We start from the raw sequence: 19,789 nt of genomic DNA, 5'->3' as shown, positions 1-19,789 counted from the left end.
AAACACTTTGTTTTTCATCTCCTGAAATAATTCCAGACGCCAGGAAAAACGCCCCTCATTTCCATTATATTTCCTGGTTGACTGCTTTATTGACTAAATTTTAATTAGGATTTAAAACATTTCCCAAAGTAGTCTAAGTGTAAGGAAATAAAAAAGTTGTGAGAGGTCCAGGAAGTTACACACTGCCAGTCAGATTTAGTTTTTCAATTTTTATTAGGTACTTATTGTGAATCAGACACCATTATAGGGTCTAGAGACATACGATGAGTAAGATCAAGTAGCAGTCATCAAGGAATATACAAGAGGAAAAACCAAGTCAAAAAACAAAAATGATAATAATAAACAATGTGATAAGCATGGTGACCTATACTTTGATGGTTTACTCTGGGAGCAGCATGGAGAGACACTGGGCCCTGAGTCCAAACCTGTGATTAAGTCACCATTGAGTAACACTATATAGATTGTCCCCAGCTTACTATGGTTCAACTTAGGATTTTTTTCCAACTTTATAGTGGTGTGAAAGCAATAAGCATTTAGTAGAACATCAATAAATTACATAAGATATTCAACACTTTATTATAAAATAGACTTTGTGTGAGATGACTTTGCCCAGCTGTAGTTGCCCAACTAAAGTAAGCGTTCTGAGCACATTTAAGGTAGATTAGGCTAAGCTATGACGATTAGTAGGTTAGGCATATTAAATGCATTTTCAATTTATGATATTTTCAACTTAAATTGAGTTTATGGGGACATAACCCCATGGTAAGTCAAGGAGAATCTATAAGTAGGTTCTGTGGAGGATACAAGAAAGCAAGAGGCATAATCGAGTTATGAAAATAAGATATTTACACATGAGCATATCTATTAAAATCAAACAGGCTCTCCAGAGACACAGAACCAGTAATATAGAGAGGTAGATATCTCAAGAGCTGTATTTCAAGGAATTGGCTCACATGATTACAGGAACTGGCAAGTTCAAAATCCATAGGCAGATCAGCAAGCTGGGAATTCTTGGGCAGGAGTTTATGCTGCCATCTTGAGGCACAATTTCATCTTTTTCAAGGAAACCTTAGTTTTGCTTTTAAGGCATTCTAACTGATTGGATAAGGCCAACCTCAATAATCAAGAATAACCTTTTTAACTTAAAATCAACTGATTGATCTGGAGAAGACACCAAAGATGTGGCTGGGCAACTTTTGCCAAAGACACGTGGATGCAATCTGTCATCTCAGCAGAAACCAGGAATAGAGATGTAGGTATCCAGTAAAGATGTGTGGCGGCCCCTCTTGTTGATGGGTTGAGCTCCCATGAATTTCACCGGAGACTGAAAATGTTTTGAGAATTTTATACTGCCAGTAATATTGCCAGCCTGGACTGAGGGGGACAGAGAAGGGAAGAAATGAAGGAAGCATGACTCTGAGGGCAGAGCCATGGATGTAAAGGGGACTCTTGGGCTAAGACGGCAGGGCAGCCACCCCAGCAGGTCCAGAGGACAATGAGTTTGCTCCTGCCCTGAACAGTCCCAGTTCCTTCTGATCTGGACTTGGATGGCAAATGCTGAAACAGAAAAGTGTCATCCAGGATTTCGGGAGGAGGTCTGGATAAAATTGACCCTGATTTGGACTTAGATTTTACTTGTAGTGACTGCAAGATCTTTTTTCCAGAGTGTTTGAACTATTATGCAACTAAATACAGTATATTGTCCTTAAAAATAATTAAAGATTATATATAAAATATAGATCATTTATATTACACAGAAAATATGAATTAAATATTGAAATGTTAACAGTTATCAGACTTTAATTTTTCTGTTTTCTTAGTTTCATTTTCTAGAATAACTTTTTACTTTATAATGAGAAAAATTGTTTTTTATTTATAAGGCAAATATATTAATCAGTTTTTTTTTCTTTTTTTGTCGTTTGACTTTTTGTTTTGTTTTGTTTGTTTTTGGTGTTGAGTCCATTAGAGTATTACTATAGAAAGCACAATGGCCTCATACAAAAACCGGATTCCTAAATTTATTGCTACCTCTCAATACTTGGACCTTGGACAAGCCACTTAACCTCTCTAAGGCTATTTCCTGCCCTACATACCTCACAAAGTACGTGTAAGAATCAAATGAGGTTATTTGTAAAGTCTCTGTAATTCTCATTAGAAATGTCAGGAATGATTACTGCAAAAATACTTTTAACACAATTATCAGTTTCAAATGCACAAGTAATAGACCTTTATATTTTTAGTAGATAAATATTTTATAGTTTGTAAACTGTCACTGAACTTAAAAAACATATTTATATTGGATCATAATGAAGTACAATATTTACATAGGATCTTGTAAAAAATCTCCAATACACTGTGAGTATTTACATTTAAGTGAAATACTGTACTATGTATCTAAGACAGTTGGAAAATTTATTTCAAATTAACAAATGTCATGCTTGGTGAAAGAATGTAACCAATAAATAAATGCTAATGTCCTGAATAAACACAACAACAACAAAAAGTGGACTGATTGTAGGTACAAATCATATGTACAAAATCCCTTCATGGTAACACCTAGATTAGTGTTTGGTTAACTGAATACTATAGCCTAGCCAAGTGGATGCATAAAATTCACCATCACAGTGAGTAAGTATGTGCTAATTGCCAAATTAATGGTACCTGAAGACTGAAATATGAAATGGATTTGATAGTAAAATACAAAGCATACACAAAGTCATTTTTCCAAACCTACACCCACCTGTGTCTTCTTCCTCCCCTGTATATGTCTTCTCATCCCTCACTGAAACTCTGCCTAAACTGGCATGGAAATAGAATAATCTGGCATTACTACTCCTCATTTGACTGTTCTTCCCTCCATTGCAACTTCCCTTTTTAAATGCCAACTTTTAGCAGTCAAGACACAGATTCATGATATCTCTCCCAGGCCATTCTATTTCAGAAGTATTTATGTGTTCCCATCACGTGAAGCTCATGTCTCTCATTGAAAACTTGAATGACGAATGTGGACAGTGCCACTTGCCATGCTGAGTCACTTACTCCTTACCAACAAAAGGAATGTTTCAATCTACTAGAGTATCAAAATCTAGTTTGACTTTGCAAAACTTGTATTGAGACTGTGATCTGACCCTTTTCAACTCAGGACACACGGCCGTATCATATTTAGCAGCCCCTTCCAACAAAGCATCTTTAAAATTTGTTTCCAGCCCATTCATAATTTGTTAAAGAGCTCTTTTAATTCAGCTTTCTAATACAAAATAAAACCTAAGTTTTCTTTGACACTATCCTCCTAAATGTTTACAGAGAACTATGGTATGTGCATGCACACATGATATTTCTGTGTGTCTAGTGTGTGTACGCACGTGTGCATGTGTGTATGTGTGTACTGAATTTTTTTTGCAGAGGCTTGTGTCACTGATTTTTCAGATTACTGTCATCAAGATAAAATAAGAATTGCCATATTTAACCTTAGCAATAAAACTACTGCCAAGCATTGCAATCTAGTTTTTTGGCTCTTACTGCTAAGATTTCTGTCTTCACATTTATGTTTCCTGTTAGTTCCTGTATCAATTTAGAAAAATGTAAAGGGTAGCTATTAAAAGATATCTGGAAGGTAAAATGAATTTGCCACTCTCAGCAAAAAGGATGTCCAGTGTTTAGCTTTCTTCTCCTAAGCAATCATTTGTTTTTCAACTTACAAAATGAATTTTGGAACAATGCCACATTATGCCACAAAATATTAATAGGTACAATTAGTACATTGATATATGTTTGATTCTATCATTTTTCATTCCTTTTTTTGTCATTCTTCTTTTAATCTACTGTGACAGTTCTGTAATAGAGCACCAGAAATATGACTCTAGGGCAAGCCATACTACTAATCATCAATATAGCATTGTATGCTGTCCAGCAGATGCATGTTCCTGTTTTGTCAGCAGGGATGACATTCTGCAAAATTTCTACCCAGAGAAATGCTTTCCAAGATTTGCTTACAAGCAATAAATTTAATGGTATGCTTAATTTGATCATTAATTATATATTTTCTTTGTTATATTCAAATGGGATGCCCATGAAATTGATCATGCAGGGTTTTGGGTTTTTTTCTGTTGTTGTTCTTTTTTCTGTTGAGCAGCTTGTCATTTAGTTTAGCTGCAGGATATAGAACAGTACTGTCAAAGCAATCTAACTATATAAGCTATATGTAAGCAACCCAAATGAGGCTTTGAACCACCTTTTATTATTCATTCTATAATTCTTCAACTGTAAAGGGATCTGTAAGCCACCTCTAGATTGTATAACAGCAGTCACTTTGGGGTTCTTGGCTTAAACTAGTAACCCCAGTGAAATCATTAATGACCACCAATATAGATCCCATCGTTAACAACACCATGAACAAATCCATTCAGAAAACCACTTATTCTTCCAAACTTGCACTTAGCAATGGTCATCATTCTGAAACAACAATAATAAATACTTACAGGGTATCCAAGACCGATAAGCCAGCTGCCTTTAAAAAATATTTGTACAGATCTGTATGAAATTTTCTCTAGTAGCATATGCCAGTCCTATTATCAAGGAGAAGCCAACTCTCTCTCCCAGCTTGTTGCAAATCCACACATTTGGAGTATTCAGCTCATTCAACTTAGTTCTGGAAAGTCAAAATTTTCTTCTTTTATAAGTAGAGGAGTACATATTTTTGGTGCACTATAAGATAGTTACAACATTCCTTCTTAGTGGTAGGAGATCTATGCAATCTATGCATTGTGTATTATATATGTTATAGCAAGTGCTTAATATTATATATGTTATAGCAAGTAAAGATATAAATATTTTATATTGAGTAAAAACACAGAAATCTGAAAACAATCTCTTAAAGTATGGATGCCTCTTCAATTTTATGATTATGGGGGGAAATTAGGTTGTTTTGCTTTGCCTTTCATTTAGAGCAATCAATTATCCCTGTGAAAACCATGGATGTTACCTACATTTATTGTCTGTTAGCATATTTTTAACACACCTATAAAAATAAAGACAACTCTGTATTGTTTCAGAGTATTCTTTTTAATCCAGAGCATAGTTACCTAATTATCAAGTAACATTAATATATATTATATTGATTATATAAAAGAGGGTTATAGCATAATCATGACAAAGGGCTGACTGTCCCAGAACCCAAGACCGCACCTTATGCGTTTTCAAAAGATCTTTGAAGGTCAAAGGGTGAAAGGCCAGGCCTCCTGAGGTCATCACTTCCAAGCACTGGAGCTGGTAGCTGCAAGTCAGGAATTCAGCATAGCCTGAACATCGGAGCCTGTTTATGCTCATGAAAATAGTCACCAAGTTAACCTTTCACTAGGAAAAATGATAAGTATTGTCTTACAATGTTATCACACTCTCATTAGTAATTATGAACAAATCAATACACAATTCGGAACCAGAGATAAAGGCGTATAAATTCCAAGATCGATTGGTTTTCTTGTCACAAATTCATTCTTTATCAACTATCAACCAGTAAGTCCTGGATTTCATTTCACTCATCCAAATAAAGATATTAATTGCTTAATTCTGTTCACTCCCTGCCCTGTTGCTTACCCTGTTCCCTTAATTAGGATTAGCAATTCCACCTTCTGATATACTGAGATGTATATATATATAAAGAGAGAGAGAACAAGAGATGGGACCTTATGAGAACTATGACTAGGTGAATTACTTCACCCCCTTGCTGTCTGCAAATTGTCTGAAGACAGGACCTATGTCTGTCCTGCTCAGTAGTGTACTCTCAGTGCCTACACCACAATGTGGGCTCCTGAAATATGTTTGAAAAGTGTGTGTCAAATAAGTGTTTAAAAAAATGAATGCATGCATTTGTGAACCTGGTCAAGGGTCTCCTCACTTCTCTGTGGTGCAGTATTCACCTCCTTACATGTATTCCTGCCTGTAGACCAGCCTCACGCTAATTCACTTTCCACTTTGCAGCCTCCTTCATCTCTTTGAAATGCAACCCTGTCTTGTGCTTTTCACCATTTTACTACCAAGAAAACCAAGCTCAGAGAGGAAATGTGGCTTGCACAGCGTGCTGGGATGATTAAGTTACAGCACCCATTATCCATTTTTATGCTCCTGACCCCAAGTCCTTCTAATAAATCAAAGCACTACTGTTCCTGTCTCTTGCTCTTCCCTGCTTGTCCTGATTGACTTCATTGCCCCTCCTTTTCTCATTCATTTCTTTGCTCTTGGGACAATTTTTCTGATTGGGTAAATTCAGCCACTGGGGGGCGCAGTGATAGATTTTTTTTCTGCAATGCACTGATTCGATCGGGACACTCCACTTTTTCTTCTCAGTCCAGTGACTTGCCAGTACAATGGTAGAATACAATAGCATTCCTGTGATTGCAGGCATAGGCAAATTCAGTGAAGCAATAAACTTAATCCTGCAAAAATAAAATAGCATTTTTGTGGAAATATTTCTAAACTGATCGATGCTTTCCATTTTCTTAAATAGGTTGTGTTAACGTCAACCTAGTCTCTTCTTGCTGAGTCAGAAAGGGCATATATTCAGGCCCCTGCCCAGCACGGTGTCTCACGCCTATAATCCCAGCACTTTGGGAAGCCAAGGCGGGTGGATCAGGCCTGAGGTTGGGAGTTCAAGGCCAGCCTGAACAACATGGAGAAACCTCATCTCTAGTAAAAATACAAAATTAGCCAGGCGTGGTGGCAAATGTCTGTAATCCCAGCTACTCGGGAGGCTGAGACAGGAGAATCGCTTGAACCCAGGAGGCAGAGGTTGTGGTTAGCCGAGATCGCACCACTGCACTCCAGCTTGGGCGACAGAGCAAAACTCCGTCTCAAAAAATAAAATAAAATAAAAAATTCAGGCCTCTCCTACTCCCCCAGTGCCACGTAAGTGAAGAGTCAATATGTGCTAATAGACATGTCGTTTAGACTTGTTAAACATTGGCCTACGACAGCAAAGGTGGTGGCAATATCTCTTCCCTTGGTGTCTCTGTAAGTAATAAAAGAACCACCTATTTGGACTGTTCTAATAAAGGCATGATTTATATTAAATGAAATTTGAACCCCAGAAGCTCAAAGTTTTAAATGCTTTTTGTTTAGTTTTCATTATTCACTGAGTGTAGAGAAATCTTTTCCCCTTGCGGTTCAGGATTCAGCCCAACATATAGCTCCAGAGAAGAAGCAGAGCTATCATGATGATGAACTTGTAGGAAAGGGTTATCCTACAAACGTGGAAAATATCTGACTGTCATAAAACCCAGAGGAAACCAAGTAGTGTTTGTGTCCCTGCACCACCCAGAGCACTAAATATAGAATCATCCTTAGTGATGGTTTCTTTCGTTAGCTCCCTTCCCTTTGGTAAACAAGTTGACTTACAAAGAAAGCCACACCTAAAGATTGATCCTTTCTCACTGAATGTGTAGAATAAAGTAAAATGGGCAGGTTCCTAAACTGAGAAGGGATATTTGATTCTAATCTAGTCAGCAAGTAATTCTAATTCTACATAAGATAGTCATAGAATAAGCTCTTTTTTATAGAGCTATCAATTATCAAAGCAATTTTTAAGGCATTAATATTAAATAAAAATAAAAGTGATATGAATAATAGTGATGACAGACACATTAATAGCATGTAAAATTACTAGAATAATTTAGAAATAGTCTGTAAATTCCTAAACAACTCTGAGGTTATTTTAGATAATTCAGTGATACTGTAAAGAGTTCTAAATTGACATATTGTAGCTTCTGACTTAAAAAAAAAAAAAATCCTAAAGCAAGTGCCACTGAATTCAAGGTAATTTCAACTAAAGTTATGATAACAATAATCTGCAACACTTATGAGAATTCTGAAAGCAAAACCTTAAAAAAATACATTGCTCTACCTCAGCCAGATCAAGATCAACATTACAGTGACATGTCACAGTGACAAGCTGCTTAGCATGTACCCTTGAGAGGGAGTGATGAAAGCGGCACTTTACCTCTGTGTGTTTCCTCCTCAAAACCCCTATCCCTAGTGTAATCATGAGAAAAATATAGAATAAAGTCAAACTGAAGGCTATTCTACAAAATATCTGCCAAGTACTTCAGAAAACATTTAAGTTCATCCAAAACAAGGAAAGTCTGAGAAACTTGTAACCAAGACAAGTTGAGAATCTTTGTAACCTAAGAATTGGTGATGACCAAATTTAATGTGGGATCCTGCACAGGATGCTGGAGCAAATAAAAGACATTAAAGAAAAGCTAAGGAGACCCAATTAAAGTATGAACTTTAGTTAGTGTCAATATTGGTTTAATAGCTGTGGCAAATATACTCTAGTATTAGATGCTAACGGTAGGGGATACTGAGTGCAGTATCTGGGTGCAGGGTCTATGGGAACTGTTTGTATTATGCAGCTTTTCTGTAAACTAAAATTATTCCAAAATAAAAATGTTTATTAAAAAATACATAGTGAATACAGTTTAAAAAGTCTCTTCTGATATAATGTTTGCAGAGGAAGATGCTTTTTAGTTTATAAATTATTTCCGTAATTTGTGACAGTTCTCACATCTGATACTATAAAATTCATTGCAGCTTCTCTGCCTCTTGGGAAAAAAATGCATTTAATTATCAGTAAAATTCAACTTTAGCTTGTTATGATGAATGATTTGAACCTGTCAGCTTTTCCCTCCTAAAAACAAAAGAACCAAAATGAAATACAATCTTATTCCTCTACTCCCTTCCTTCCACCTGCTTCATTTAATTGATGAAGGCTTGTGCATGTATTAATCTTTTTGAGCTCTTCTGTAAGATGCAGAAAAAGCTAATATGATATCATTGTATCTAGCTAATGTGTGTGCTTTGTGAAATTGATACACCCTGCCAAGACATAAATTACTTAAGCTTTGATAAATGTGTTGAAATCAAGGAATGTTCAAACAGATAAAGCATAGCAATTTTTCTTTCTTCCCCTTTTTAAAACTCCGTTTTATGCTTGAGGTTAAATGTTTTTGCATTATTATTATAATATGATGGGGGAAAAGACAGCAGGGATACTGAAATTAGCAGGAAGAGCCCCAGCAAATACAAAAGTAACCAGGAATATACAGCTATCTGTTTTGTAGATAACACTTAACAATCTTGCCTTGGACAGAGTGGATTACCAACAGATTCAGAGCCACCTACAGTCTTCTCCCAGCATGTTGTATCACAGAAATTGTCTGTTCAGGAACGAGGACACCTACCAGACACTTTATATTCTCAGCTCCCTTTGCTGACTCATATAGTAGATTGGAATCAAAGATCTACAAACACATTTTGTTGGCAAAGAGAGCTCACCTGGGATTTGGATGTGACTCAGATGCCAGTAAGACTAGAAACAAGGAAACATTCGATTGATGTTCTGGGGTTGAGAGGGTGGATTTCTACTTGGTCATTAATTTATCACATGGCACTGAACAAGTTGCTCAATTAACCATTAATCAGTTTCCCTGGAGGCTTGAGAATTCATAGAAACCTTTGGAGACTCTTCTTGAGTAAGAGGCACGAGATTATCCATTGGACCATGGAAGAGCCATCAGTCATTGAATGCCTTTTGCCAAGGAATAGGCCCAGTAATTTCCATCCATTCTTTTAGTCCCTATAACCAGCAAAGGAGATATAGGTGAGAAAACTGAGGTTCAAATCATACACTTGAGCAAGGGGTGATGATGCCATTAGGCAATAAATCCTATGCTCTTTTCCATCATATCAGGTTGCTTCCCCATTGGGAATATATGGGTAAGCAGTGGGGAGGTGGGCAGGGTTGTGGCTCATCAGCCTCCAATCTTCTGATTAGGTCTTCATGTTGAGCATGTGGGCTGGGGACTTAGGTCATATAATCATCTAGGTAGACCTGGTGTAGAAAAGTGTGCCTGAGCTCTCAGCAGTGATGTTATAAAGTGGTGATTTATAACAAGAGGAAGGCTGAACAAGTTACACCAAGGCTGAAAGTTGGGCGGGGAGATAAAATTGTCAGCTTTTAAATGACATAGAGAAATATACTTGCCCTTTAAATTATATTCTTCTACCGGTAAATCACTGTCAGATAACTTTTTGAGATTTGGGTTTAGATTTGGAAGTCTGCACTTGTGAGAACTGTCCGTGCATTTTAAAGTAATAAGCAGAAGAGGTTGTACACAGTTTTTCCAACTTGGCTAATGTTGTTGTCAAAACAAGCTAGAAATATGATGCTCTAAGGAAAGCCAAATTTAAAAAAAAAATAAGTGCTTTATATAGATATATATATATATATATATATATATATATATATATATATATATATATATGTACTTTTTATCTAAGGCACTGCCAGTGCATGCTGTCACTGGAAGAGAGAAACATTACATATCTTTGCCATTAGCTAATTTTTATTATTTTTTATTATATAGACTAATCTTAAAATCAAGGGCTCTTTGAGCAGGTTTGGACCTGAACAGTAGTGTGTTAGAATGATTTTTTTTTTAGAAATCTAATTTCATTTCAAATTCTCATATAGAGAACCTTTTCCAAAGAATAAAACAACTTTTGTAAAAGCAAATAATGACACTCAATTTATCTGTTTGATAAGCTTAGAATGTTTTCTACTTTCATTTTTTTTTAAGAGAGTCACATATATTTGGGTCAAGTCCTCTTACAACATAAACTGCTACCAGAAAAGTGTTCAGATCTTTGAAAATGTCTCAGTAATGGCTGATTGTTATTATTTTTACTATTATTATTACTATTACTATTATTATTATTATTATTGAGTAATCTCAGAACCATCACGATGGAAGTCCTAGAGATAAGAGAAGGATCTCTTAAGGTATCGGTGTCTGTCATATATTTGAAAGTGCACCAAGATCAGCTAAGACTACATGATTGCAAAACTTACTGGTTGTTGAATGATGGGCTCAATTCTTATTGGTTTTTCAGTAATGGGAAAGTGAGGAGAAAATTAGGCATAGCACTAAAACAAGAAAAATGAATCAGGCAGAAAAAGTTTAGGGAAACACGTAACATAAAACAAACACTTTAAAGAAAAAGAGGGCACATTGCTATTGATAAAGGAGTATTTTTATACTTCTGGTTGAAAAAAAATTTTTTTGAATGAAAAATGTATTTTAGTTCTGCTGATAAAGTATCATGGTATTTGTAATAAAGTAATTGATATTATGATACATAAAGGTAAGAATCAAGACGTATTTTTAAAAGCAAGCTTAAAGGGGAAAATGTCAGAAGGGCTCTCTCCCATGAAATAGAAGAAGGAAGGTGAGAGTAAGGGAAGAAGCTCAGAAGCTGTACCAAATCAAGGAGTAGAGATTGGGAACTAAGGAGCACTTCTTGTAAGCCAGATGTTCCGCAAATGGTAGATGTGTCTGTAAGCATTTACCAAGCATGGTGAATCTCATGAAATACTGGAAACAGGTGAAAAATAGGTAGTAGACTATGGGCAGCAAGAATCACGATCACAGAAGAGAAATTGGACCTTGATCAGCAAGAGCTTCTTATCTGCCTATGCATCCTTGGCCCTCTTTCTGGAGAGATGCTGAGACAGGTCGCTTGGACCAGGCTGTCTCCATTCTCAGGAAACTCAAGTCGGAAGCAGAGTCTGGGTGTTGAGCTCCATGGACTATTACCAAATGATTGGAATGAAGTTTGTGCACATCATGAGTAAGAGTGTTCAAGGGACTGGACGTGATGGTTCACTCCTGTAATCCCAACACTTTTGAGAGGCCAAGGTAGGAGGATCACTTGAGGCTGGAATTCAAGACCAGCCTGGGCAACATAGCAAGACCTCATCTGTATAAAAATAAAAAATTAAGCCGAGCAGTGGTTCACGCCTGTAATCCTGACACTTTGGGAGGCCGAGGCAGGCAGATCATTTGAGGCCAGGAGTTTGAGACCAGCCTGGCCAACATGGTGAGACCCTGTCTCCACTAAAAACACAAAAACTAGTCAGGCATGTTGGCGCATGCCTGTAATCCCAGCTACTCGGCAGGCTGATGTGCAAGAATTTCTTAAACCCGGGAGGTGGAGATTGTAATAAGCTGAGATTGCACCCCTCCACCGCAGCCTGGGTGATAGAGCAAGACTGTCTAATATATATATATATATGTTTGTGTGTGTGTGTGTGTGTGTGTGTGTGTGTGTATGCCAGGGATGGTGGTGTGCACCTGTATTCCTAGCTATTCTGGAGGCTGAGGGGGGAGAATCATTTGAGCCCAGGAGTTTGAGGTTGCAGTGAGCTATGATTATGCCTCCAGCCTGGGTGACAAAGTGATATCCTGTCTCTAAAAATAAATAAATAAATAGTATTCAAGGAATGGAAGTCATTATGTTAAGTGAAATGAGACAAACACATATTCTCACCCATCTGTAAGAGCTAAAAACTTGATCTCATAGAAATAGAGGATTTTGATAGTACCAGAGGTTGGGAAGCATTTGAGGGTGGGGTGGGCGAAATGAAGAGAGATTGATGGATGAGTACAAACATAGTTAGATAGAAGAAATAAGTTCTAGTCCAGGCACGGTGGCTCATACCTGTAATCCCAACATTTAGGAAGGACGAGGCAGGAGGATCACTTGAGGCCAGCAGCTTGAGACCACCTGGGCATCAAACTGAGACCCCATCTCTACTAAAAAAAAAAATTAATCCCATTTTTTAAAATAAAATAAAACAAGTTCTCATGTTTGACAGCAGTGTAGGGTGACTATACTATAGTTAACAACAACATGTTGTATATTTTAAAGTAGCTTGAAGGACTTGAAATGTTCCCAATACATACTAGTGATACTTGAGATGATGTATACCCTAAATACTCTAACTTAATCATTACACATTTTATGCATGTATCAAATACTCACATGTACCCCCATAAATATGTAAAATATTGTATACCAATAAAAGAGAAAAAAGTGTGCAAAATCAGAAAACTGTAGTTACAGTATCAGAAATACTTTCAGCCAGAAATCCAGAGTAATGATCCCTCTTTCCCTGGGGAATCTGACAGCCTTTCAACACCAGGAGAGAGAAAGGAGTATCAATTCAGGGTGTATAAGCCCCTAAGAAGAGGCCATATGGATTTAGGTTCTCAAAATGTAAGAATATGCATCATACCAACTTGTTCTGAATTTTTTTAAACTCCAGAAATGAGGAAGAAAAGCTTCCAGGAAATTAACCAAAGGGAGAAGTATATGTTGTAGCACCCTCCCATCCTTACCAAAGTAAAAAATAATTTTCAAGAAACCTAGCTATACCTTTTGAGTCCTTGGATTCCTAAAGTGATTTGGGGACTAGACATAGGTGAAAATACTTTTCACAAAGCCCTGTTAGGATTTAAGCTTCTAAACTTTTATGAACATGCAATAGATAACCTTATGTTATCAAACTATGCCATCTAGTCAAATGCTGTATTTATAATCAGGCTGTGTCTTTCATTTATTTTCAAAATTGGACTGAAAGCAGTAATTTTGGGAATAATCTGAAACCATTTTTACCAAGTGCTTTGCCAAGTTTGAAAGGGCTAGAGAAAGGACATAAACACAGCCTCATTTCTTTCCTCACCCATTTCATCATGCTGACAGTTTTCCGGAGAATCATTACAAGAGTAGTTTGTGCCGTTAGAGATAAGAGGCTGTGTTTCCACTAGAAACCTCTATTTTCCAGACTTTTTATAAATCACCCATAAATATTCACTCCATGCAACAGCATCATATATAATGATTCTGTCCCTTAAAATCCGTATCTACTTAACTAAATTATTTTTAGTAAACATGGGGACTCTTGTACTATAAAAAGAAGAAAAAGAAAAATCAAATGCAAATAAAGTCTTATGTTTCAGTGGCTATTATTTGAACCAAAATACTGAGAAACCCATAAAACATATGCACATGACATTTTCTTAGCAATTATTTTAGGATATAATTCAGTTGTAATAAAATTTATTAAATCCTATACAACCTATTAATTCAAAATATACCTCTCTACATTACTTTCTGTTTCTATAAAGGCAACTAAATTTTTACTTATATTTTTTCAACTAAAAATTTTGTAGAACTTTCTAATCCTCATCACATGCCTTTTTTTGTTACAGAGTTTGAGACGGAATTATATAAAGAGCTATGAAATTACATGTTATAAGCCTTTGAACATAATAATCACCTTAATATTTCCAAATATACTTAAAAGACTTATCAATATCATTGACAGTTTTTAGCTCCTTGGTAGATACCTTCAGCATTCTATTTTTGTCTTCTACCTGAAAGAAAAGAGTTGACAATTTAATGATTATATCAAACGAGAAGTCAAAATATACTCTTCCCCCAAACTGGAAAATTAGCATTGTGAAGATCAGGAAACAGAGACTAAAACCACATCAACCCATTAAAATGAAATACTTTGTTCTTAACATCACCTTTTTAAATTTTCATATTCACGGTTTTCCATTGCTTGAATTAAATGCTCATCTTGTTACACTGTTGAGCCCAGCTGTGTGTGTGTGAAATGCTGTCGAATAAGAATCTAAATAATATTGAAAGAATTTCCCTTGCGGTTTGATTTCAGTTTGAGTGCGCAGTCACGGTATTAACCTAAAGTTTATTTCTCTTTCTTCTTTTCGAACAGCTATTTTGTGACAGTAAGGAAGTGGTACATGCCACGGAGGGGCTGGATTGGGAAGACAAAGATGCTCCAGGGACCTTGGTCGGCAACGTGGTGCACTCAAGGATCATCAGTCCCCTGCGCCTGTTTGTTAAACAGTCTCCGGTGCCCAAGCCCGGCCCCATGGCGTATGCAGACAGCATGGAAAACTTTTGGGATTGGCTGGCCAACATCACGGAGGTTCAGGAGCCATTGGCAAGAACTAAACGGAGGCCAATAGTGAAAACAGGAAAATTTAAGAAAATGTTTGGATGGGGTGACTTTCATTCCAACATTAAAACTGTCAAACTCAATCTCCTCATCACAGGGAAAATTGTTGACCATGGAAATGGAACCTTCAGTGTGTATTTCCGACATAATTCAACAGGCCTGGGCAATGTTTCAGTGAGCTTGGTACCACCCTCCAAGGTGGTGGAATTTGAAGTTTCCCCCCAGTCTACCTTGGAGACCAAGGAATCTAAATCTTTCAATTGTCGCATTGAGTATGAAAAAACAGATCGGGCGAAAAAGACCGCCCTGTGCAACTTTGACCCATCCAAGATCTGCTACCAGGAGCAGACTCAGAGCCATGTGTCTTGGTTGTGCTCCAAGCCCTTCAAGGTCATTTGCATTTACATTGCCTTTTACAGTGTTGATTATAAACTCGTGCAAAAGGTGTGCCCTGACTACAATTACCATAGTGAGACCCCATACTTATCTTCCGGCTGACCTTCCTGTTGTGGTAGAAATGAGGGATATGTGTGTGTATATATATATATTTGATTAGAATGACCAAGAAACAAGCCCAGCTCTTTATGGTAAAGGATCCCTTTTGTTTATGGCGGTGAACAAATAGTTCCCTATCAGGTTTTCAAATTTAAAAAAAGAAAAAGAGATATCTTTAAATGTGAGATTTGTTTGTTTCTATCATAGGTACCTTTATCTAAAAAGTTCAATTGTTTATGAAACCATCACTTTCATGCAAGATGACTTAAGTTCTAGAAATCTTATTGTTTCTCTGAAAGAAACATCAATGATAGCAATATGTGACAAGAAGGAACAAAATTATGCATGTGATAAACATTGCTCTTGAAATGAGCCTGCCTTTGAAATATGTTTTGGAAGGTTACCGCAGAAATAGCAGATGCAGTAAAGGAAAAGATTGTATTTGATAAATGAATTGTGTTTTTGACATTGGAACTTGTTTTTATATTTCTATCTTTTCCCCATCCATCTGTGCTGTTATTGATATGAGAGAAAAAAGGGTAAAATTTGTTCCAAAACTCGTGTGTGAAGTTACAGTGCCACAGTGGAACCAAGTTCCTTATCATCTGAGCTAGAGTTGCGTGGAATGTGATTTAAGCACATAGCCCTGTGTTGGTCACCATTCTTATGATTCCCTTCTGAGTTTGAATACTGATGTAATGGGAAAGCAAATCTGAGAATAAGTTTGTTCAACAACAACAAAATTCATGATGCTTTTAGACTCTTCTGATAAATTCAAATGCTGTGGGATTAATCAAAAAATGACAAAATGTGTATGCATCCTATAGCTTAGAGCTTTATTCAATTCATTCGGTAGTGTGATTCTTTACACATGTGTAGAACAACTCTGAAGTTGAGAGAAAGTGCTTGTTTCCTAGACTAGAATAGAAAACAAAAGTGGGAAGTGGAGGGAGGAAATTTCAGGATTATGGATTCATTATTTCTAGCCTCCCAGATTAAGTTCTCCTTGCATTTAGTTAATATTTGAATAAAAGATCAAACTCTATGTGGAAATAGAGAGTTATATTTAAACATTTCTAATTATTAAGTACTGACAAGCAAGATACATGGCTTACCAGACTTTTGAAATGACTTCCAAATTAATGTCACTTCATAGTCAGTGCCCTTCTCATCTTCCCTGTGGGGGTGAATAGCAATGCTACATGGTAGAACTGGATGATTATTAAATTATAACAGAAAGAGGTGTCTAGTTGATCAGGAAAAAGGCTTCTAGAACTCAGGACGCTCATGGAATTGTCAGTCATTTTACAATAGATGTTAACTTCTTTCTCCCTTCTTATTGTAAAATATTAATTAAAGTAAAACATTAAATTGAGGACTAAAGGAAGATAAGTCCTAAACAACAAGAAGTAGTCTTACCACACTGTTCAAAAAACCAAGAGCTCTGTTCTCTATTTTATATCTTCATTTCTTTCCTTTTACTGGTAATATCTGCAGTGTTCAATTTTTGTCTTTTGTAAAAATTGTACTAGGCTTAGTGTGTGGTAATGCAGGCTTGAAGTTCTTGCTCTGAGTTCACCACGTGTTTTTGTAATTTTGTGGTTGGTGAGTAATATTTTGAGACATCTTTTTATTTTCACCTAGAAACAAGAGTAAAATATTATTTATTGTAAAATATGTGGGAATCATATATGTATATATATACTTAGAATTTTCTGTGTATAGAGAAAGTATGCGTACACATTTCTATGTAAATAAAAAGAATTTGCTAGATCTGTCACATGAATCCTGGGTGGTTTTTTTTAAAGACTCTGTTCTCCTTGTTTCTTTTCCTCACAAGGGCTTATTCTCTCTCTCTCTCTCTCTCTCTCTCTCTCTCTCTCTGTGTGTGTGTGTGTGTATGTGTGTGTGTGTGTGTGTGTGTGATACCAATTGAACACGAAGGTTTCCCTTAGATACATATTAAATAGGCAGCTTGGCTGTGGAGATTTTAAAGCAGGGCGAAAGGATAACTTACATAAAACATTTTGTACATAGCATGGCATCTAGTAAGAAAGAACTCTCTACTTGTGAGCTGCCATTATGATTATTATTGTTTTGACATGAAATAACAAGGTTTAAAACTATTGGATGTTCAAAAGTTGAGAGATGTGAACATTATTTCTATGCTAGAAAAAAAAAAAACCCTATAAATCGATTTATACAGTTCTTAGATGTTAGCAAGGTTTGTAGAATTTTTTTAAAGTTTCCCATAAGCTTGTTTTTAAATTGGAGTAGAATATATGCCACATATATTTCTAAGTCAAAATTTCATTGCAAAGCATACCTAATTGTCAATAATGGTACTTGGCACAATATAAATCAGAGCCCACTTAAGCATGCAAATACACACATTTCTACAAAACCGTTTTGTGCCTTTTAGTACTGCTATTGAGGAAAAGGACATTCATGGAAGCTAATTTTCCCTCGGTCACAAACTGTTTAAAAATTAAAGTGACAGAACTTTTAAATGTATAGACATATTAACATATAGAAGAGTAATATTTCAAAGACAGTGCCACCTACACTACCTTCTTAATCCTCTTATTTGACAGACAAGAAAACGCAAGTCCCTATGAGGGTAATGATGTGCCCACTAGTAAATGGCAAACCCACCTGAAATGCATTTCTCCTGACTCCTAGTCCCAGGTTCTGTGTTACATAAGAAAGGTAAACTGAAGCAGGTATTCAAGACAACAAAAATAATTGCAATGAGTTTATAACAAGACAGGACCCAGTAGCCAAAACTGAACCTGAAAACAGCGGAAATAACCTCCCCCTAAAATATTTAGGATAATAATTTATCTATGATCACAAATCTTTTAGAAACTCAAACTACAGAAAAGTAAGTCAGGATAAATCCAAATTAAGTCAGGTTAAATCCTTATATCCAAAGATAAGAGTCCTGGAATACATTAGCAATATGACTGGCTAAGAATTAACAACAGTGGAAGACTACAGTGGGCAGTTTTCAGGTGATTATGGCACCTGAGAATTTATTTTCATAGGAATTGGTGTATTTTGGGGAATGCCTTGATTGCCTAAAGGTTTGATTTCACCTCATGAAGAATTTTAAATTAATTAACTGGCCCGTAAAATATAGAGGATGGAGTCGTGCATTCTTCCTTGCAGTGAAACCAAAGTTAACTCAATGTTGATTAATCAGAACTCTCAATGAATGACAATTTAATATTGCCAATTGCAAGAGACAAATCAGGGGGAAAAAAGTTCACATTATAGATTCTTTTTTCTTCAGAAAAGTCATTAGATGATACTCAAAGATCATTTCATCTTCACCCCAATCTCCTACCCTGTATTGTGAGGTCTGGAATCCTGGGAACATATCCCATTCTGTTTCATTGTTAAATTTCCCTTCTCTTCATTCAACTCAGCTGTCCCATAAATACAGACAGTCCCTGATATACAATGGTTCAACTTACAATTTTTTGACTTTATCATGGTGCAACAGCCATATGCATTCAGTAGAAACAGCATTTTGAGTACTCGTACAACCATTCTGTTTTTCACTTTCAGTAAAGTATTCAATAAATTACATGAAATATTCACCACATTATTATAAAATAGGCTTTGAATTTGATCATTTTACCCAATTATAGACCGATGTAAGTGTCTAAGCACATTTAAGGTAGGCTAGGCTGAGCTATGATGATTGGTAGATTAAGTGTGTTAAACGCATTTTTAATTTAGGATTTTCAATGTACAAGGGGTTTATCAGGACACAACCCCGTGATAAGTTGAGGTGCATTTGTAGTACTTAATCTATTATCTAAAATAATGAGTTAACTCGGCCGGGCGCGGTGGCTCAAGCCTGTAATCCCAGCACTTTGGGAGGCCGAGACGGGCGGATCACGAGGTCAGGAGATCGAGACCATCCTGGCTAACACGGTGAAACCCCGTCTCTACTAAAAAAAAATACAAAAAACTAGCCGGGCGCGGTGGCGGGCGTCTGTAGTCCCAGCTACTCGGGAGGCTGAGGCAGGAGAATGGCGTGAACCCGGGAGGCGGAGCTTGCAGTGAGCTGAGATCGGGCCACTGCACTCCAGCCTGGGCAGCAGAGCGAGACTCCGTCTCCCAAAAAAAGTAATAATAATAATAATGAGTTAACTCTTTTGTGTCCTCCACAGCACCTCTTAAAGTGTATAGTATGTAAATAGTATGTTAGTCAGGGTTCTCCAGAGAAATGAAACCAATATGGTATGTAGAAAAATGTACGAGAAGATGTATTATCCTCATACATGGAGAGAATTGGCCCACACTATTAGGAGGCTAAGAAGTTCAATCATATGCCCTCTGCAAGCTGGAGAACCGGGAAAGTTCATGGTTCAAGGTCAAAGGCCTGAGACTAGGAGTTCC

The 19,789-nt window shown here is 36.6% G+C and overlaps 1 protein-coding gene across 1 annotated transcript in view; it reads left to right on the top strand.

The window, feature by feature from the left end:
* LOC105492599 (neurexophilin 2) overlaps positions 1-17,153 on the top strand; it is a 111,767-nt gene extending 94,614 nt beyond the window's left edge. Inside the window, exon 2 of the mRNA XM_011759817.3 lies at positions 14,636-17,153. Coding sequence (XP_011758119.1) covers positions 14,636-15,379 — 744 coding nt within the window. The 3' untranslated portion in view covers positions 15,380-17,153. The remainder of the gene's footprint in view (positions 1-14,635) is intronic.
* The last annotated feature ends 2,636 nt before the right edge of the window (positions 17,154-19,789 follow it).

Source organism: Macaca nemestrina, chromosome 11, assembly GCF_043159975.1.
Source record: "Macaca nemestrina isolate mMacNem1 chromosome 11, mMacNem.hap1, whole genome shotgun sequence".
Classification (NCBI taxonomy): domain Eukaryota; kingdom Metazoa; phylum Chordata; class Mammalia; order Primates; family Cercopithecidae; genus Macaca; species Macaca nemestrina.
The sequence above is the reverse complement of the archived record's forward strand: the minus strand, read 5'-3'. Positions and strand labels throughout refer to the sequence as shown.